The 16,686-nt window shown below is 45.0% G+C and overlaps 5 protein-coding genes across 5 annotated transcripts; 3 read left to right on the forward strand and 2 right to left on the reverse strand.

Moving 5' to 3' along the window:
- Window positions 1-524: 524 nt before the first annotated feature.
- DFL_002076 (uncharacterized protein) lies at window positions 525-874 on the reverse strand (the record flags this gene model as incomplete). Its single annotated transcript, XM_067630810.1, has 2 exons — window positions 525-704; window positions 794-874. 2 exons carry the CDS (start codon window positions 872-874, stop codon window positions 525-527), a joined length of 261 nt encoding a protein of 86 aa, XP_067493416.1.
- Window positions 875-2,081: 1,207 nt separating this feature from the next.
- On the reverse strand, window positions 2,082-4,105 carry DFL_002077 (uncharacterized protein; the record flags this gene model as incomplete). The annotated part of the gene is made up of 4 exons (XM_067630811.1): window positions 2,082-2,806; window positions 2,873-3,129; window positions 3,199-3,999; window positions 4,089-4,105. The coding sequence occupies 4 exons, from the start codon at window positions 4,103-4,105 to the stop codon at window positions 2,082-2,084; spliced, it is 1,800 nt and encodes a 599-aa protein (XP_067493417.1).
- A 2,539-nt stretch (window positions 4,106-6,644) lies between these two features.
- On the forward strand, window positions 6,645-7,414 carry DFL_002078 (uncharacterized protein; the record flags this gene model as incomplete). The annotated part of the gene is made up of 2 exons (XM_067630812.1): window positions 6,645-7,034; window positions 7,100-7,414. The coding sequence occupies 2 exons, from the start codon at window positions 6,645-6,647 to the stop codon at window positions 7,412-7,414; spliced, it is 705 nt and encodes a 234-aa protein (XP_067493418.1).
- A 41-nt stretch (window positions 7,415-7,455) lies between these two features.
- On the forward strand, window positions 7,456-8,022 carry DFL_002079 (uncharacterized protein; the record flags this gene model as incomplete). The annotated part of the gene is made up of 1 exon (XM_067630813.1): window positions 7,456-8,022. One exon carries the CDS (start codon window positions 7,456-7,458, stop codon window positions 8,020-8,022), a length of 567 nt encoding a protein of 188 aa, XP_067493419.1.
- A 3,625-nt stretch (window positions 8,023-11,647) lies between these two features.
- Window positions 11,648-13,567, forward strand: DFL_002080 (uncharacterized protein; the record flags this gene model as incomplete). The annotated part of the gene is made up of 4 exons (XM_067630815.1): window positions 11,648-11,885; window positions 11,987-12,188; window positions 12,268-12,452; window positions 12,516-13,567. 4 exons carry the CDS (start codon window positions 11,648-11,650, stop codon window positions 13,565-13,567), a joined length of 1,677 nt encoding a protein of 558 aa, XP_067493420.1.
- Window positions 13,568-16,686: the final 3,119 nt, after the last annotated feature.

Here is a 16,686-nt window from a genome sequence, read left to right on the forward strand (position 1 = left end):
CGCAAGCCCGTACAGTTAAAGTTGAATTCAAAGAATCGTGTCAACGAAACTCAACTTGAGATACATTCAGATATAGAGAAATCAGACTACCAAACATCATCTGCTAGTAGTATATTGCTTCTGAGCATGTCGGTCATATATTATAGTTTTAACAGAGCTGGGGCCCTTGCAGCAAGGGATTATGTAACATGGAGCAAGCGAGCCTCTACAATTAGCTCTCCATATGCTCCGGAACAACTTCCGGCGCTGAGTTCATAAGTATTCGGCAGATCATAGCGCTTACAATGGATACCGCAACCACCCGGTAGTTACACTGAGATAGTTATTGATTTCTTAGATCAAGAGAACTCCACCACGACGGATTAAAAACTCTTCATTCAATCAATTCCAAAGAAAAAGGACGTAGCTATCCCCAAAAATGAAATATGTAGAAGATATTAAAGGAAAAGTCTAGCCCCCGAGGAATGGAATCTTCTATATCCAGAATCCCATCATTCTAATCTTATGCCCCCAAATCTTTGTCTTTAAGCAAAGCTAGCCTTCAACCCTTCGACATAAGCGATGTATTCAGTCTCAGCATCGGCCTGCGACTTTCCTTCCTCGCTCTTCCATGCGTCCCACTTGTATTTTCCCTTTAAGTCGAACATTCCCGGACGTTCGGTGTTGACATCGCCGACGGTGGCTTGTTTATAGAGGGCGTAGAGCTGGGGAAAACAAAGCCAGTTAGTTACTTCAAGTCACAGACTTTTTAGGGCTAATTTTAGTAGTTTCGGGAGTTATTAGTTGAAAGTACCTTCAACATCTCATCATCGCTTGGCTTCTTAGTAAACGCGTTTGCAGCGGCGGCAGCAGCTTCGAATTCGGCGGATGGCATTTTGGTATTATATTAGAGACTAGGAATATTATTCGAGTATGAATTTTTTTTTTTTTCCGGGAGTATCGATCGCTATGACAGATAGAAGATGGAGGTTTTTTGGGCTGAGGGGGTTTATTGTTGCAGGAGATGAGATGGGGAGTAGCTTATGTAGTACCTGCTTTGGTGGGGTAAGTTCTGACGTTTTGGCGGGACCTGGGCGCCCTTGCCTTTTTTTTGGTTGAGGTCAGGGCAGCCGAGGCATGTGCTTGAGCTAAGCTTGATGTTCAGGGCAGATGAGCTCTATCATTCCTAGTCATCCATACCTCTAACATCGTATGATATTTTACGTAAGAAATAATAGCTACAGATATAGGAAATACAATGGTGTATGATACACGAATCGATTTGTCTGAATTTCTATGATAATGTTTTTTTGGTATTCGTAATGCAATGTATGGTTCCGTCTTCCTATCCCTCGCCAAGTATAGGATATCCTCGTACAAACCCCCTAGTTCGGACCCGCCCTTGATATCTTCTCATTTGATAAGAAGTATGTTCATATGAATATAAATTCCCATTCCCTCCAAACTTGCGCCTCGTAACAAACATCACTTGTGGAATCCCAACAAAAAAAAAACCATGCGATACAAATAGACGAACCGATAACGACTACCAAACCCACATGCCAAAAAAAGCGTTCCAATCGTGATATACGAGAAAGGCTACCCCTCAGAAAAAGAAGGCGGTCGCCTTGCAAGCTTCTCCGCGAGAAGAAATACATCAGTGAGAATTCTATATGCGTAAATGCAAATGGTGTACAAAAGCAAAGTATCGTAATTGAAACAAAATTGAAGCAAAAAGGATAGAAAAATGAAGAACTATAATAAAAACACATAGAAATGCAATGATAACAATAGAAAAGACAATAAAGAATATATGGAATAAAAGATCAAAAGGTTTCGTGGAAAGTCAGCCAAGGAAATTAGTAAAGCATGGTACTATGGAAACGAATATCAGAAAATATCAAGAAAAGTAGGTAAACATGCACAGAGAAAATATGAATGAAATAAAAATGCTAGAAAGAAATACGACAGAATCTCACAACAGACACGCCATATATGCTATTATTGTCGTTAGAAGAAGTAGGCAAAGTCATAGACGTCAAGCCATATGCAGCATCACATTATACCAGTCATTCACGTTAGTCGTCTTCAAAATCATATCATCAAGAGGGCTTGATGTCTTCTGTATCAATGTCCTCGGCGTAAGGATAGACCATGGGAACGTCATCAGCAACACTTCCCGTAAATATAGGAGGAGGCAATAGGTCTGTCGTCTCTGGAACTGTCGTCCCAGGGTGTGAGTAAGAGTGATCTTGGTCCTGACTACTGAGATAGCTTGAAATATCATCTGAGGCGTGACCATCACCATGTAAACCGCCACTCTGTCCCTGTCTTGGAGAGAGGAAATGGGCGCTCCCCGAGGCTGAGGTCCTAGCAGGACTGTTGGAAAAGTTAAAACCCTGGAAGTTTGTTTGGAGCGGAGTTGGCATGTAGTCGGTAATATTTTGGGAGGTGGAGTGGGTGTTTGATTGCTTCCTTGAGGGGCCTGGTCCGTAGCTGTGGCTACTTCTGACACTAGGGTTGCGAGAGACGCGGCGAGGATGAATAGAGGCATCAGTTGACACACCCTCGCTTAGAGCTCCATGGTGAGAGTGGGAATCGAAGGAGCCTGCTTGGAATACTTCCGATTGCTCGGTGGACTCGGATTCGTACGCCATGCAGTGTTGAGAATCACGACAAGATTCTATTTTCTGGATTAGGAGGCTAAGGAACTGTGGGTCATTGCATCTTTTGAGCGCATTGAGGATGCGAGAATTGAAGTCTTGAGGACCTTCATTGGATTTTCCCGCATGAAGCAATACGTGGACTGTCGGCCTCCAGTTAGGCTCTATCACAAAAAGGGTTAGCTATGCGGTCGTAACAAGTGACAAAATAATTTAAATATATAACTCACTAGAAGATGGGAGGGGGTCGTTAGGGAACTTGTTACGGAATTTGTCGTTCCAATTACGGCGGCCCTTTGGTATCGAAGATTTTTCTGTTCTTGCCCGCTTCTCCTTTGGCTTCGAAGAACCTTTAAAGTTGACTTCATTTGAATTTGAAGCTTCGCCTGCGGGATCTATGATCTTCCTCCTCTCCGATTCGAGTTCGGTGGAGCCGTCGCCCGGGTCCTCGATACCTAGCTGCTTGTAATACGCGATCTCTTTTTCTCTGTATGGTTCAACATGTTAACCAGTGCCTCACGAGAAACAAAAGTGAGTAACCAATTGTAGGGCATACCTTATCTTGGTAGGTACCTTCTCCGCGACATCTCGCAAGATCCAGTACTTAATAGGATCACTCTGAAAGAGATACGAAGCGTAAGAGTTATTAAGTTCAGAGTCCGGATGATGGTCTAACGATCTTATCCCCATCGCAGTTCCTTTAGCGGATGTAGGTGGTTTGTATTCTGGGTAATTGAAAAAATCATATAAATGATGATCAGGCGAAAGATCATCTAAGCTTATTGACCGAGCCCTGGGTCGTTTCCTTTTTGGTTCAGCCTCTCCATCATGGTTTGTATTGACTACCCGAGGGATGACCACCGTATTTGGTGCATGTACCATGTCAGGTTGGGCCTGATTTCCCGTGGGAGCGGGGACAGAGGCAGGCCCGGAGAAGTCCCCCATCGTCCACTGAAATGACTGTGAGCCTTGATTGGACGAATAAGCGTTGGAGTTTTGCACAGGTGGAACTCCTGATATATCGAAGCCTAGGGAGAGACTATGATCGTAATTGTTCCGTGGATCAGATAGTTGCGTGGAATCTGTTTGTGAAAGTCCTCGTTGGGGATATCCCATCAAACGGGGCTGCGCATTGGCCGGTTCTACTGAAGGGTCCTGGTTCTCCCAGCGCTGTAGAGCTCGAGAAGTTTCCAAATGAGCTGTAGGTTGCCGGTTACTCGGTGGGAACACCCTACTAGCGCCTACCTGGCCACGATTTGGGAGATATCCATATGATGCGTTCTGATGTAGTTGTGTGAGATTTGGTCCTGTTGGTGGTCGACCGCGATTTTGACCTCCGTTGCCTGACCCCAGATTCCTACAAAGTTTTGTATTAGCACTATGCACAGAATACAGTCATGTGATCGATCGAGGCCGTAATGAACATCAATTTGGGGTAAAACTTACTCCCAGTTTGGCTGCATTCCGTCAATATAGTACAGTCCGAGCTAGTTGGGACAGCTTTCTATCCTTCACTAGCTTGCGAGCCTCAAAGAGACGAAGAATTATAGGATCGTACAGGACAGTACAAAGAAGGAATTGGAAGGTGTTTAGCCTTGTAGAGGGTAGACTACTCCAATTGAGATAATGATAAGGTGGGAATGTGAGTCCAAGCAGACGCTTAATGAGGTTGTGGTCAAAAGCTGGAGCTATAAAAGGAATACGAAGTGCAAAATGCTCTTCTCGAGGATGTGATGGATCCCGCAGACTATACCTTAGTAGTTAATATCGCGGAGATCTTGCCTCGTTATGTTTTTGCCTCCTAAGTTGTCTCTTTGGCGTAGACTGGAAGGATATAAAGAAGGTTGGGGTCCCTAAACTTTCCTTTACCCTCCTTCTCATTGAATTTCACCGCCTTCGCGGACGAGTTTTGGGAGGGACGAGGGGAAGAAGAAAAAGCACGGGCCCAAGTAGTCCGCTGAAGGAACGGCTTGCTAGATATGAAGAATAGGAAGGTTGATGGCTTTGAGGAGCTGTGTCTCTTCAACCCCAAGCGTTCGATCCTTTGGCTTATAGCTCCCTACTGAGTGTCCGGCGTGCTTGAGATCAAGTATCCCAGCATGTCTACGAATATGCGATATACTATCTTCGCGGAGGCTATAATCTGCAGCCATTTTGCAGCCATTTTTGCGTTCTGCGTTTTTTCAACACCAAGGTGGTGTTTTTAGGACAGCTCTTGCATCCATGTGTGTCCCAGAGATGATAAAGGACTTTGTCTTGGCTGGCGTACCACCACCAGTTCCTGAAACTCCGCCGCCCATCTATCCCTAATGTCTCGTCCGCTGCCTTGAGGCCCATGCCGAAAGTTCGATGTGGAAAAGCCTTTCGAAAGCCTTGCTGTTGTCCTTTTTCTTTTCTTTCGAGTGGTAGGAGAATTTTTCAAGTTTGCTGGCGGTCGAGCGTCGTTTTATTCATTCGATTCACATCGAAAGTCTCGAAATCGCAAAAGAAAAACACGATGTATGCAGGTGGCACGGCCCCCCAGCCAACCACAGTGCTTGTCAGGCCAGGCCACACCTGGTGAATTGGCAAGTTAGGTACGACAGTCGACGGGAGGTACCGTGATTTCGTACTTCCCGCAACCTAGGCAGGCTTTGCAAGCTGGGGTATTCTTGATGAAGAATCGTCGCGTCGGAACATAGGATTCGACTAATGGACCACATTTGATTCAGGAGTTGAATGCAATCAAGGACATCTGTGGCGTCTACATACGCATCCACATTCTTCGAGATACATAATTATCATGTTATAAGCCGCAAGTCGGGCATGAGCATATCAGACAGACAGGTACAGTACTACGTAGGTCGTTAGCAACGCGCGATGATATCGTATTCTAGAATTCTGCGATACCTCCGAACTTACTTATATCTTATATCCTATGATATTATATGCCGCAATTCAGTAATATTGCGATATCGATGCGGCCGGCTGGTGACGTTTTGCTGTCACACGAGTCATTGACGTTCACAATTGAAGTTTTGTTTGGCTGATTAGGCAGATTTCTCAAGGCTTGTTCGAGAGACAGTTTCTCGCCACTTTAGCCTCTTCCGATCCTAATCCTGATACTGGTCTGGGCTAGTTAGAGAGGTTGCATTGGTCCGTTGCATTTTGTGGGCCCCACAGGACCACAGGTTTGTTTGGGAGATTCAAAGGTAACGTTTACAGCTATTCTTATCATGACTAAGCTTGTTTCTTGAACGCTGCTGAGGAAATCTGAATGGAACGTTAACCTTACTATCATGACTGGCACTAACGGCCGTTAGAATTCTAACGTTGGCAAAGAAGCCCGTGGCAACTCCGCCCGCAAATTTAACTCTCTAGCCATTGATACGCGACCGGATCTTATCAGTCTACCATGAATGGTTCCCTACGGTTTATGCACTTTTCCCAACGGGTGACCGACGAATCAAGTCGTCTTTAACCGTCCCGTGGAAAAGCTAAATACTAATGCTTACAACTGTGACATATTTGACCCAAAATCGGGTCCCACAATTGATACCATGCTTCCGGACGACCGTCTACAACGTCTCCATCCGGTCTTTTTCTTTCGTCATCTATTCATTCATTCGATCGGTTACCCTTGTCTTAGCTCGATCATGGCCATGTTGCACGCGTGCACGCTGTGACGCCATGAACAGTAGAGTTTCGGAGGCACAGGAAGCTAAGCTGTCATGATTCAGCGCTTCGGAGGAAGACTCAAGACAGTCTCAAACCTAGGGAAACCATATATTAACGCCCTGTCAAACCTGTAAACCCGTTTTATATTCCTTTATTCCATTTTTTTTATCCTTCTATCTATCGCGATGCAGCCGCAATCCAACTTCTTCAAGTTTCTAAGCCCAAGACCAAACCGCAGGATCGCGATCGATCCCTCGTTCGGATCTCGGTACAGGGAACCTATAGCCGAGAACTACCCCATCCTTGTCTCTCCATACTATACTCTTTGGACTAGTACCAAGGATCATGACAACCACACGACCATCTCGCACCCACTCCGTTCCCACGGATACGATTATTCGCCTGACGAATTGTCTGGTACCAGTGGATAACAGCCTTGTCCCTGGTATATTGCTGATTAACTCAACCATTGGGTTAATAATCTCGCCGCAAGATGTATTCTACGATTCTAAGATCCAGCCGAGTTCAACGATTGACCTGCGTGGGAAGGTAGTCGTTCCGGGGTTTATAGACGTCCAGATTAATGGCGCATATGGATTCGATTTCAGCAATGCATCAAAGACAGATGAAGAATATGCGAGAGGACTAAAGGAGGTGAACCGGCAATTCGTTAGTACCGGGGTAACCAGTTATTGTCCAACCATAACGAGCCAGAAGAATGAAGTCTATCATAAGGTGAGTGGTATAGATGCACATCATGCACCGGCCTATCCGAACTTGACAATTAATATCTTCTCCAGGTTCTCCCCCACCTAGGACCTTCCCCTCGCAGCCCCACGCTCGGCTCCAGCTCCCTAGGCGCCCACGTTGAAGGTCCCTTTTTAAACCCAGAGCGCAATGGCATCCACCCCCGGCACATTCTCCAAAAACCCTCAGAAGGGCTCAAATCACTTGAAACCGTCTACGGGAACCAAAATCTCTACTCAAACGTAAAGGTCATAACCTTAGCTCCCGAACTGCTACCCCAAGCTCCCTGCCATCCCTCCCATCGGTATTGGAATCCAAAAATATTATCCTATCTGCAGGTCATTCAACAGCCACGTTCTCTCAACTGATAAATTCAAATATCTCAATGGTCACGCATTTGTTCAATGCGATGCATCAACCGCATCAGCGAGAACCGGGTATTCCCGGCGCTGTATTGGCTGACGTCTCGGTCTCAAAACCCCGATTCTTCGGCATAATAGCGGATGGAGTACACGTTCACCCCGCAAACATAAAATGGGCGTATCGTTCAAACCCATCCGGCCTCTGTCTCGTAACCGATGCAATGTCGTTATTGGGACTCCCAGATGGGGAATACGTATGGGGCAACGGGGAAAGCATCCAAAAGACAGGTGGAGTGTTGACACTAAAGGGCACCACGAAGATTGCAGGCAGTTGTGTGACTTTACTTGAATGCCTAAATAACTTTATGAGGTTCACGAATACTGGTATTGCAGAGGCTGTTAAGACGGTGACAAAGACTCCGGCGAGAATGTTGGGGTTGGAAGGGGTGAAGGGGTGCTTGGAGCCCGGTGCAGATGCGGACTTGTGCGTCCTAGAAGTTAATGGGGATGGCAGAGTGGGGGTGGAGGAGGTATGGAAGTTCGGAGTGAAAGTTTGGGAGAATAGTGGGATGAGAAGGCGCAGGGAAGGTGTCATAGAGATTAGTCGGTTGTGATTGTAGGGGCTTGGGGTCAAGGTAGGGTACGTATACATATATGCATCAAGCCTCTTACGGCTTCTTGCATTGATTCGTACAGAGAGCGCATAGTGCTTCAGACTTGCCGGGTTTACCTCCGTTGTGGCCTTTTGTTTTTTATTCTCAATTCAAGTACTTCAAGAATGTAGGAAGCAAAGACTTGCAGTTATCGAGTCATTTGATATATCCTTTGTGGGATACATTGAACCATTTTGTTGAATAAAAAATGAAAAAAAGAACACATTTCAACTTTGAAAGATTTTGGGAAAACTGACAGCTCGCATTGAGCTTCCACACCTACGGGATGTGGAACCACAGCGCATGTCTGTATTAGGGTTTCTGTGAAACCAGACCGGGCGCATAGTCAGTGTAAGATCCAGCCTTGTAGAATTATTTCCTGTCTGCCTCAGCACGGTGCGTTTCATAGCAAATAGCTTCGACGGGTACGTATCATGATCGCGAACCGGCTACATTAATTAACCGCATCGAATATCCTGATCTCATCAAGGTAGCTGCGTGGTTTGTAAAAAAAAGGAAATAAAGGGATGAAGGAGAGTGAGGTACTGCATTCGCTTTTTGATACCAGGCCTGCGGTATTAGGGCTGTCATGTTCCTGTTGGCAGAATTCGAGTAGAACGGCAGGCTGTCAAATTTTCCTATCAGAAATCTCCACTTTTCAGCCCGTTTTTCAGTTCTGTCGGCTCGCGCGCAGCATCAAGGATGTAACAAATGAGTCAGGTCGGCCGAGATGTCTCTACCGAGCTCGTCGATTGATAAAATTTTGAAGACGTTAGGTGAATATTATGAAGGCCGAGATGTTATACCAGATTGACTTCGAAGAAAAAAAGGACGGAGTCGGACCGACCCGGGAGCATTCGAGAGGGGCTACTCGGTACTTATGTTTATCGGCTTCCTATCCTTCCCGAGTATCAGCCCACCCGAGCAGAATAGACCGATCTAGCCAACAGCCTCCATATCGAAAATCTCCTTTGACGAGACGAGACGAGCTCACGAACTGTCGAAACGCGGGTATGCAATTTCCTTTCCTTTCCCACGTTTTTCTCTCTTCATTTTCGGCACACTCAAAAAAATGTCAATCCTCGATGATGAGTGTGGCGAAACGTAAGCATTATGTTCCTGACCTATATAAATCATGGATATACCGGCATGTGGGCTGACTCGTTTCGACCCATTTTAATTTCAAGGAATAGAGGTTGTGTTGCATTAGGAGGTTGCAACATTCGCAAGCTGCGGGATTTCGAGCTGATCTAATTGGTGGGGCTTGCAGGTTTATTGCAGGGAGAGGAGCGGGAAACTATGCGGAGACTTTCTTTTGGAGAAAAAACTTTTCTGAATCTTTTTTTCTGAATTTTGATTCGAGCTTCAAGAAAGGAACTTAGAAGCCAACAAGTTAGCTTTCGTTTCGACCTAGAGAGTATTTCGTCCGTCCGGATGGATCGGACATGAATAGTTCTCCCCTGAATCAAAATGATAAGTTTCGTTTCTTTTTTTCCCCTAAGATTTATGAAATTTGAGTTGGTGAAGTTGAAGAGGTATCGTGATAATCGATCCGATCGAACGGTTTAGCGCACCTGGACCCAAATTCGGATTCTGGAGATCAGACCACCAGCTTCTTTGCCAATTGCAAATCGCAATTGGGGAAACAAAGAAGTCGTTCAGGAGCAAAGTGATCGACGAGTTTAATACCTTCTTGCTCACGGGGTCTAAAGTCTTGCTTCCCCGGCTTTATTGTTCATGCGGGACGTGCATGGTTGGAATGAAAACACGAATTACGAAGTACAGCGCAGTCTGCGTCTGCGCATTTCGCGGGCTGCGGTTCGTTCAACGCGCGATTAAATTCAAAGTTTGAGACCCGATGTCCTTCGTGACCTCACCCTTGGGCTAGCCGAAACTCCTAGTTACATATGTCTGGAATTCTTTAAATGCATTGGGGATTTTGTACTGTGGCTGTCTCAAGCCCCAAAGCGGAGCCTCAAATAAAGATCTCGGGTTTAGCGCCGGGACCCTCTTTAAGCTCTTGTGACACCGAAACTTGTTTTTCTTGTGCGGTCCAACAGAATTGCCCTTGATAGGGCAGGTACGAGGCACTGTCTAAATGAGTGCTTTAATGGACTTTCTGCTATGGATTTGAGATCAGTTGATCGGATGGGGTATTAGTTTTAGCTCGGCTCAGCCCGAGCTCGCCCATCCATTGGTTTCGTTTGCTAAGGGTATCTTGGGAGGAGCTTCGAATCAACCACAGGAGAAAGGCTGTGGGCCTCCCGGATATGGAAAGAAAGCGGGACGAAAAAGGGAGTAAGGTAGAAGGATGTCTATTTGGGGATTCAGTAGTCACACACATCATGTTGACGTCTTTTGCGATGTCGAGAATTTGGCACTTCTTTTAGTTTATCATCCGAATATTCTAGCAAATGGAAAAGAGCCAAGGTTTGCCTTTAGCGAACCGTGTTGAGAGCCCAAGTTCCTAAGACCTCTCAGGCCTTGTACCGGGAGGGGTCATCCATGCTTCCCGCAGGGAGTGCAATGACAATAGGCCACGCACACTACTTTTGGGCGGTGGATACTTGCTCTGGCTATGCTCTCTGGATTGACTTTCAAAAGCTAATAAAAAGGACTGGATGCCGCCGGTAGAAATCATTCCTACGTTCGAAACAGTTCCAAACTCCCATAGAATCTCGTCTTTTGAGTGAAGGAATAAAAGAGAATTATATACCTTACGCCTGCACGCACACGCAAGAAAAAGAACGCCCACATCAAATAGGCACACAGCATACGCCTTAATCCATAGCAATTCGGATATACGATTCTGGTTGCCTTCCTTTTGCCAACAGAGCAAAGACAAAGCACAGCAACCGGACGGGGAAGACGGTTTTCGATCTCTTTTCGATCTTTTCTTAATCCTTCCACACACATACCCTAGCCTGAATACTCGCCTCAGACACTCATCTTTATTTATTTTTATCTTCGAAGAAGCAGCCGCTAAACTCAACTCTGTCACCCGTGCTGGAGGTTCGCGAACTGATATTTGCCCGCCTGGCATCGTCGTTATTCTCGTAGTCTGAGATCCGCAGTACACTGCACTCCCTACTCTTTCTGTCGGGCTGTTCTGAATTTTTCGATTCAGGAGAAGTTCGAGAGGACAGGCGTTTTCGGGTAGCGATTTTGAAAAGCTGCACACACCGGGCTGAGCGGGGTACTGACAACTCACCTCACACAACTATGTCATTCCTCTGCTCTCGACATCTGGCGGATTAGATTTTAACCACTTGAATCTCACAAACCTTCCAGCGTGGCTTCAGGATACCTCATCTCTCACCAGAATCCCCATTTTTATTGGTTTTTCTCGCTGTTCCTTCACAAAAAATTTCTTCGCTTCCAGAAGCTTACTGTCTGGCCTGGCGAAAAAATAAGACTCACCTCAGCCACCAACACACATTTTCCAACAAAACACTTCATACTTGATATATCTCCAACTCGATATATCGAAACTCCATCTTCGTCTGCAAAATAGCTTGATACCCCCTCCTTGTTTATTTGTTCTTTTATAAACCCTTTATTCCATACTATATACCCTCATCATAAAATGGCAGCTGCAGCATTGCAAATGCCCTCTTTACCCCGAGATATTCATTCAGCCGTCTTCGTGCCGCACACTCGATCCTTCCCAAAGGCCCAGCAGCCAAAGCCAAAGCTGGCAATCCCCTCTGCAAATACTATGAAGCGACCGATTGAAGCAAAGATTAGCAGTGCTGAAGTTGTCAGCAAGACGGCTGCTCTCGCTTTACCGATGACTCCTAAGAGGAGGAGAAAGTCGGTGTCTGGTGAGATTTCTTTCTTTATACTGCATCCGGATATCCCGGGACAGAGGTTCTTCGAAGTTTTTGTGCTTTCGAAGTAGAAACTAACGGTTACCCCGCTTTAGAATCCGTTGGTAGCGCCACAGAAGTCCCCACTAAGCGGAGACGGACTATCAAAGACCCCAAACCCGCACAATCCCCGGAAAAGTCTGGGGAGGAACAAGAGGGACCCACTAGGGAATCCTACCCGGACCCTCGGTGGATGAACGAACCCCGCAAATACCTCAATCTGCGTGACCACAGATACAAATATATTTCAAAGATTACGTGAGTTCGAACCTGCTTTGAGAGATGTGTCAACATCCTTTCTCGGTTGGGATGGTATTCCTTACTTTTTAACTCCTAGGAACAAACTTCTCGATGATGAGGGCTGGAAGCAACCAGCGAAGGAGTACCAGGAGATGCAACAAAAGAAGACTGGAACATGGATGTCGTTGAACCAACACTTGTATCCAAAGAATAAGGATTGCATTCCACCCTCGGGTAGGATCGGTTACGAACTATTTTTTTTTTTAACAATCACCTTGATGGGTATGTATAGATACTGATGGCATCCTGCCCGTTTCTTGCAACGGGTGGTTTTGTTTTTGTTAGTGAACCCTTTGGAACTTGTTCTGGACCTTATCTTGAAACATGGTGCTGCCACCCCGGAGGACAGGAACCAGGAACCAAGTATCTCTGGCTGCTTCTTGAGGCTTGTCAATAACCTTGTCGCCAACGATTCCCTCGCTAGAATCATCGAGATGGAGACAGCAGATACTCTAGCTTTGCGGGAAAGGACCGGACTCGATGAAGCTGCCGCTCAGCCGGCGTCTCCCGTGGTTTCCGCTACCGTTAGTAACCAGGAAGAAATCAAGTCGCCAAACGAACCAGCCTCACCTGCTCTCTCTGGATTGGATGACAAAACTGGAGCCCAGCCACAATCACCAATGACATCTCCAAATACTTCAAGGACTTTCCCCAAGGATCGGAAGATTCGTGCTTCACCCTCTACTACCACACCCCTCTCTGGCTCTGGATCTTCTCAACAATATGGACCTCTCCCTCTCATGCCCGCTGGGTTTTCTGGATCCACAACAGCTGCTGCGCAAGCAATGTGTAGCTTTACCACTGGATACCCCGGACCACTCCCCGCTTATGGGCCCACTACTGGACTGGGACTCACCAATCAAAACTTTGTCGACGCATCTACTTCGCCAATCCTGGCTAATTCACCACACAGCACCACAGGACTGCCATTTTATGGCCCGCAACCCCGGTATGTACCCAGGACTCAATCGCCACTAGCCTATTCTCAACGCTCCAGGATGATCGGTCCGCAACCTGCACCTGCCATGGCCGCTGCTGCTACATCGTTCGTTCAACCATGGACTCTAAACGCCCAAACCGCCTTCTCAACCCAGGACCCTGGAACTTCAATGGACGGTAAATCGCTGGCTCAGTCGTTTGCGCACTCGCAGCCTGAGTCTGTTACTTCGGAGTATAGTACGCCAAAGGAACAAATTTCTGGATTTACTTTCTTCTCTGCTGCGGCTCAAGCTCAGGCGCAGGCTCAAGGACTGGATATCGGATCAATGAACAGTATGATCATGGACGAAGCCCGGTTCGATGCTTGGATTAATAACTTCCCCTGGACTACCGATTAAGCCTCTGGATCTTCTTTTTCAACTCTTTCTTGACTTTTTCTATATCTGGATCTATCCTTTTTTTCGTCCTACAACCGCTTTGATATTGTTTCCAACCCCCCTTTTTGTATTTCATTCTGGATCTTTTTTTTATATTCTACAAACCTTTATCGACGACAGAAACTTTTTTACCTGGATTTTCCGTGGATTTAACTCTTTCAACCTGGGCCTTTTATCGGAATTCCTCGACGCTCCTTTTTTTTCTTTTCTTGGATCTTGGATTTTTCTTTCATGTGTACCCGGCGGCTTTTGATATCTTTGGCGTTTTTAGAAAAAGACATAACATCGTTCGATCGATTTTGGGAGTTTTAGTTGGAAAGATTCTTTTTGTTTAGATTTCTGGAGGTTCATTTCCTTAAAAAGGATAATGTTTTATCTGGGCCTGTATAGTGAAACCTTTTTTTTTTTTTACAAAGTCTTGTATTGCTGTGATGAAGTATGAGTGAGTGAGTGTGCGAAGCAAAAAAGAACAAAGAGAAGAAGAAGAGAGAAGAAGAAGAAGAACGACCTGCGTGGACCGGTAGGGGATAGTACCTTTCGGACGGGAATTCTACACTCCTGGATCTCTGGACTTACAACTTCTTCTGCCTTTGGATCTATCTGACCGAGTTTGTCGAGAGTCCCCACGGACAGGACCTCCCAAACTCCATACTGACTGAAATATATAAAACATTTAGGTCTCTGCCCGTGGTGACTCTCGCCCTCGGAATTCTCTATCTCTTGTTTTTTTTTATTCCTGGACTTTTTTTTTTTAATTCCTGGACTGGACCTGGACCTTGATCTTGATCTCCACACAACCACTTCTTCCTGGATCTCTTGAGTACACTGGATTACCTGGACTTTTCTTTCTTCAAGTAGTATTAGTATATATAGTAGTTTTTTTTATATTTATAGTTGGAGTTTTAATTTTTTTATAGTTTTCATCCTGTATACCCATTTTCTTTTCTGTTTATATTACCATTATACCCATACCTGTATATTCATTCAAAGCTTCGTGTTGGATTTTTCTTTTTTATTATTCTTTCCGGAGGATGTATTTATTCTTTACTTGCCCCCGTTTTTATGATGCCTATATATATGATGAGTTAATGATGAAAAATTTATATGTTTATATTTCTATAAAATTATCTACGAAGAATGGAAAAGAATGAAGTTTGATTATGATAGAAACTTTCGTTCAGCCTGAAGTTCCGAGTAATATTCCTACGTTTATGCCGGTAATGATAAAGTGGTGTTTCTGAACGGTGTTTTTCCATTCTCGAACGATATCATTTTAATCCGTATTGAACGCTACAATATAGTATTATACGACGAAAAAAATTCAAAATCTAGACTAATACCGTATCGATCGGTCAATAAACATACTCTTTCCGGTACGATAAGAGCGTATAAATCTACGTTAGGTTCTAGAAGGGAGCTTTGACCGCCCGAGATGCAGATAATTGATACCCCACCCATGCACGACCCGATTGACTGATCGATCTATTGATTTAATCGGTTTCTACATAATTCATGTTGGGTAGACCTTGGATATAGACATCTGCACCGTATCGGTTATAAAGATCTTTGTTTGAATCGTCTGAAGAATCACTCATCTATAGTACCATTTGGCATATAATTAATTGACCACCATGGTCGTATGGACCTGGACGGTTCTGGAAGGTCTTTTTCCCTTTCTTCTTCTGCTGGGGTGCGAACATGGGAGTCTGTTTGATACTTCACCAAGTAGTTTGCCTGGGGAGTTAGATTGGGAGGAGGGATTGTGGACATGGGATGGGTGAATAATTTGCTCATTGTTTTATTATACACACAAAGAGCACACAGTATATGCTCTGTATGCGAGGGAATTGGCCTGCAGTTTGTTTGTAGATGTGAAATTTTTTGGACCATGGGGTTGGGGAAAATCTTATATTAGCCGATTGTTGGGTTGGAATGGAGGGAATGAAATACGAGGATATCTGGATGGTTGTTGACGAGGGTGGATTTGGACGCATTACCCAGGTAAATTCACGATCATGAACTTTCTCAATAACTTCACAAATCATATCAACATCCGCAGGTAATTACACAAGAAACGAGCCAAGCAAAATTCGTTAGCCACCCGCGCCTCTGAGTATTCGTCATCTTTCTGTCTGAAATCGAAACGAGGAGTCGAACCGGCCAATTAAGCTTAAACCCAGTCTTTGTGAAATCAGCCTTAGGAAGGCAAAAAAAAAAAAAGCTTGAGCGTTTTGTTTGGAACCAATGGTTTTTGGGTGAAACGATTGGTGGTGGAGATATGACGTCGAGGTGGCTGTTGGTTGGTTAGTATGGTATCGGTATGCGCAGATGATCGATGTTTAAAATAGATGGAGCGTATGTACATATGTTGTAGCTCTTATATATGTAGATGTATTCAGATGGTAGACGGCACAGTGGTATAGTAAGAGAACGTGTGGGAGAAAGTCCCAACTGTAACATGTTACACTCCGGGTTTATACTACCCATTCCGAGCCTGTGCCTCTTATATTACTTCCTGCCATTTTTTTGCGAAACAGCAGTACTTTTACTGTGAAATAGACAAGAGAATGGTGAAGGTGAGACCTTGTATTAACGGCTGATCTAACCTGCCCCATGCGATCGGGTTGGCTAGCACAAGGGGAAGGTTCTTCTTCTTTTCTTTTTTCTTCTTCTTCTCTTCAAGATCAGAAAATGAAAAAGTGACATAGCATATGTAATGTTAGCGATGCATGCGCTGCACTGTGTATCTCCGCTGGAGGGATTACTCCTCTCTATCATGATCAGTAGTGTCTAGATCTATCAGTCCCAATATAAGTTCTGGTCGTGTGGGGATATGATGGTGTGATCATGAATATGAGATACTATGCCATGGTACGAAGATAATTTCTTTCCTTTTGTTTGGCTTCCTTCGGCCTTCCTTCTCCCTTCTCCCTTCCTTTGAGTATAAAGTTTGATTGTTTGACCCTGTTACTATTCTCCCGGGGAGAATAGGCAGTAATGTTAGACTAGCATGGGAGATTGATGGTATACAGTCTGGAAGGAAGAAGAGAAGAAAGGAATGTCTGAAAGAATGAATTGAC

This window comes from Arthrobotrys flagrans (assembly GCF_004000055.1).
Source record: "Arthrobotrys flagrans strain CBS H-5679 chromosome Unknown unitig_3, whole genome shotgun sequence".
Classification (NCBI taxonomy): Eukaryota; Fungi; Ascomycota; class Orbiliomycetes; order Orbiliales; family Orbiliaceae; genus Arthrobotrys; species Arthrobotrys flagrans.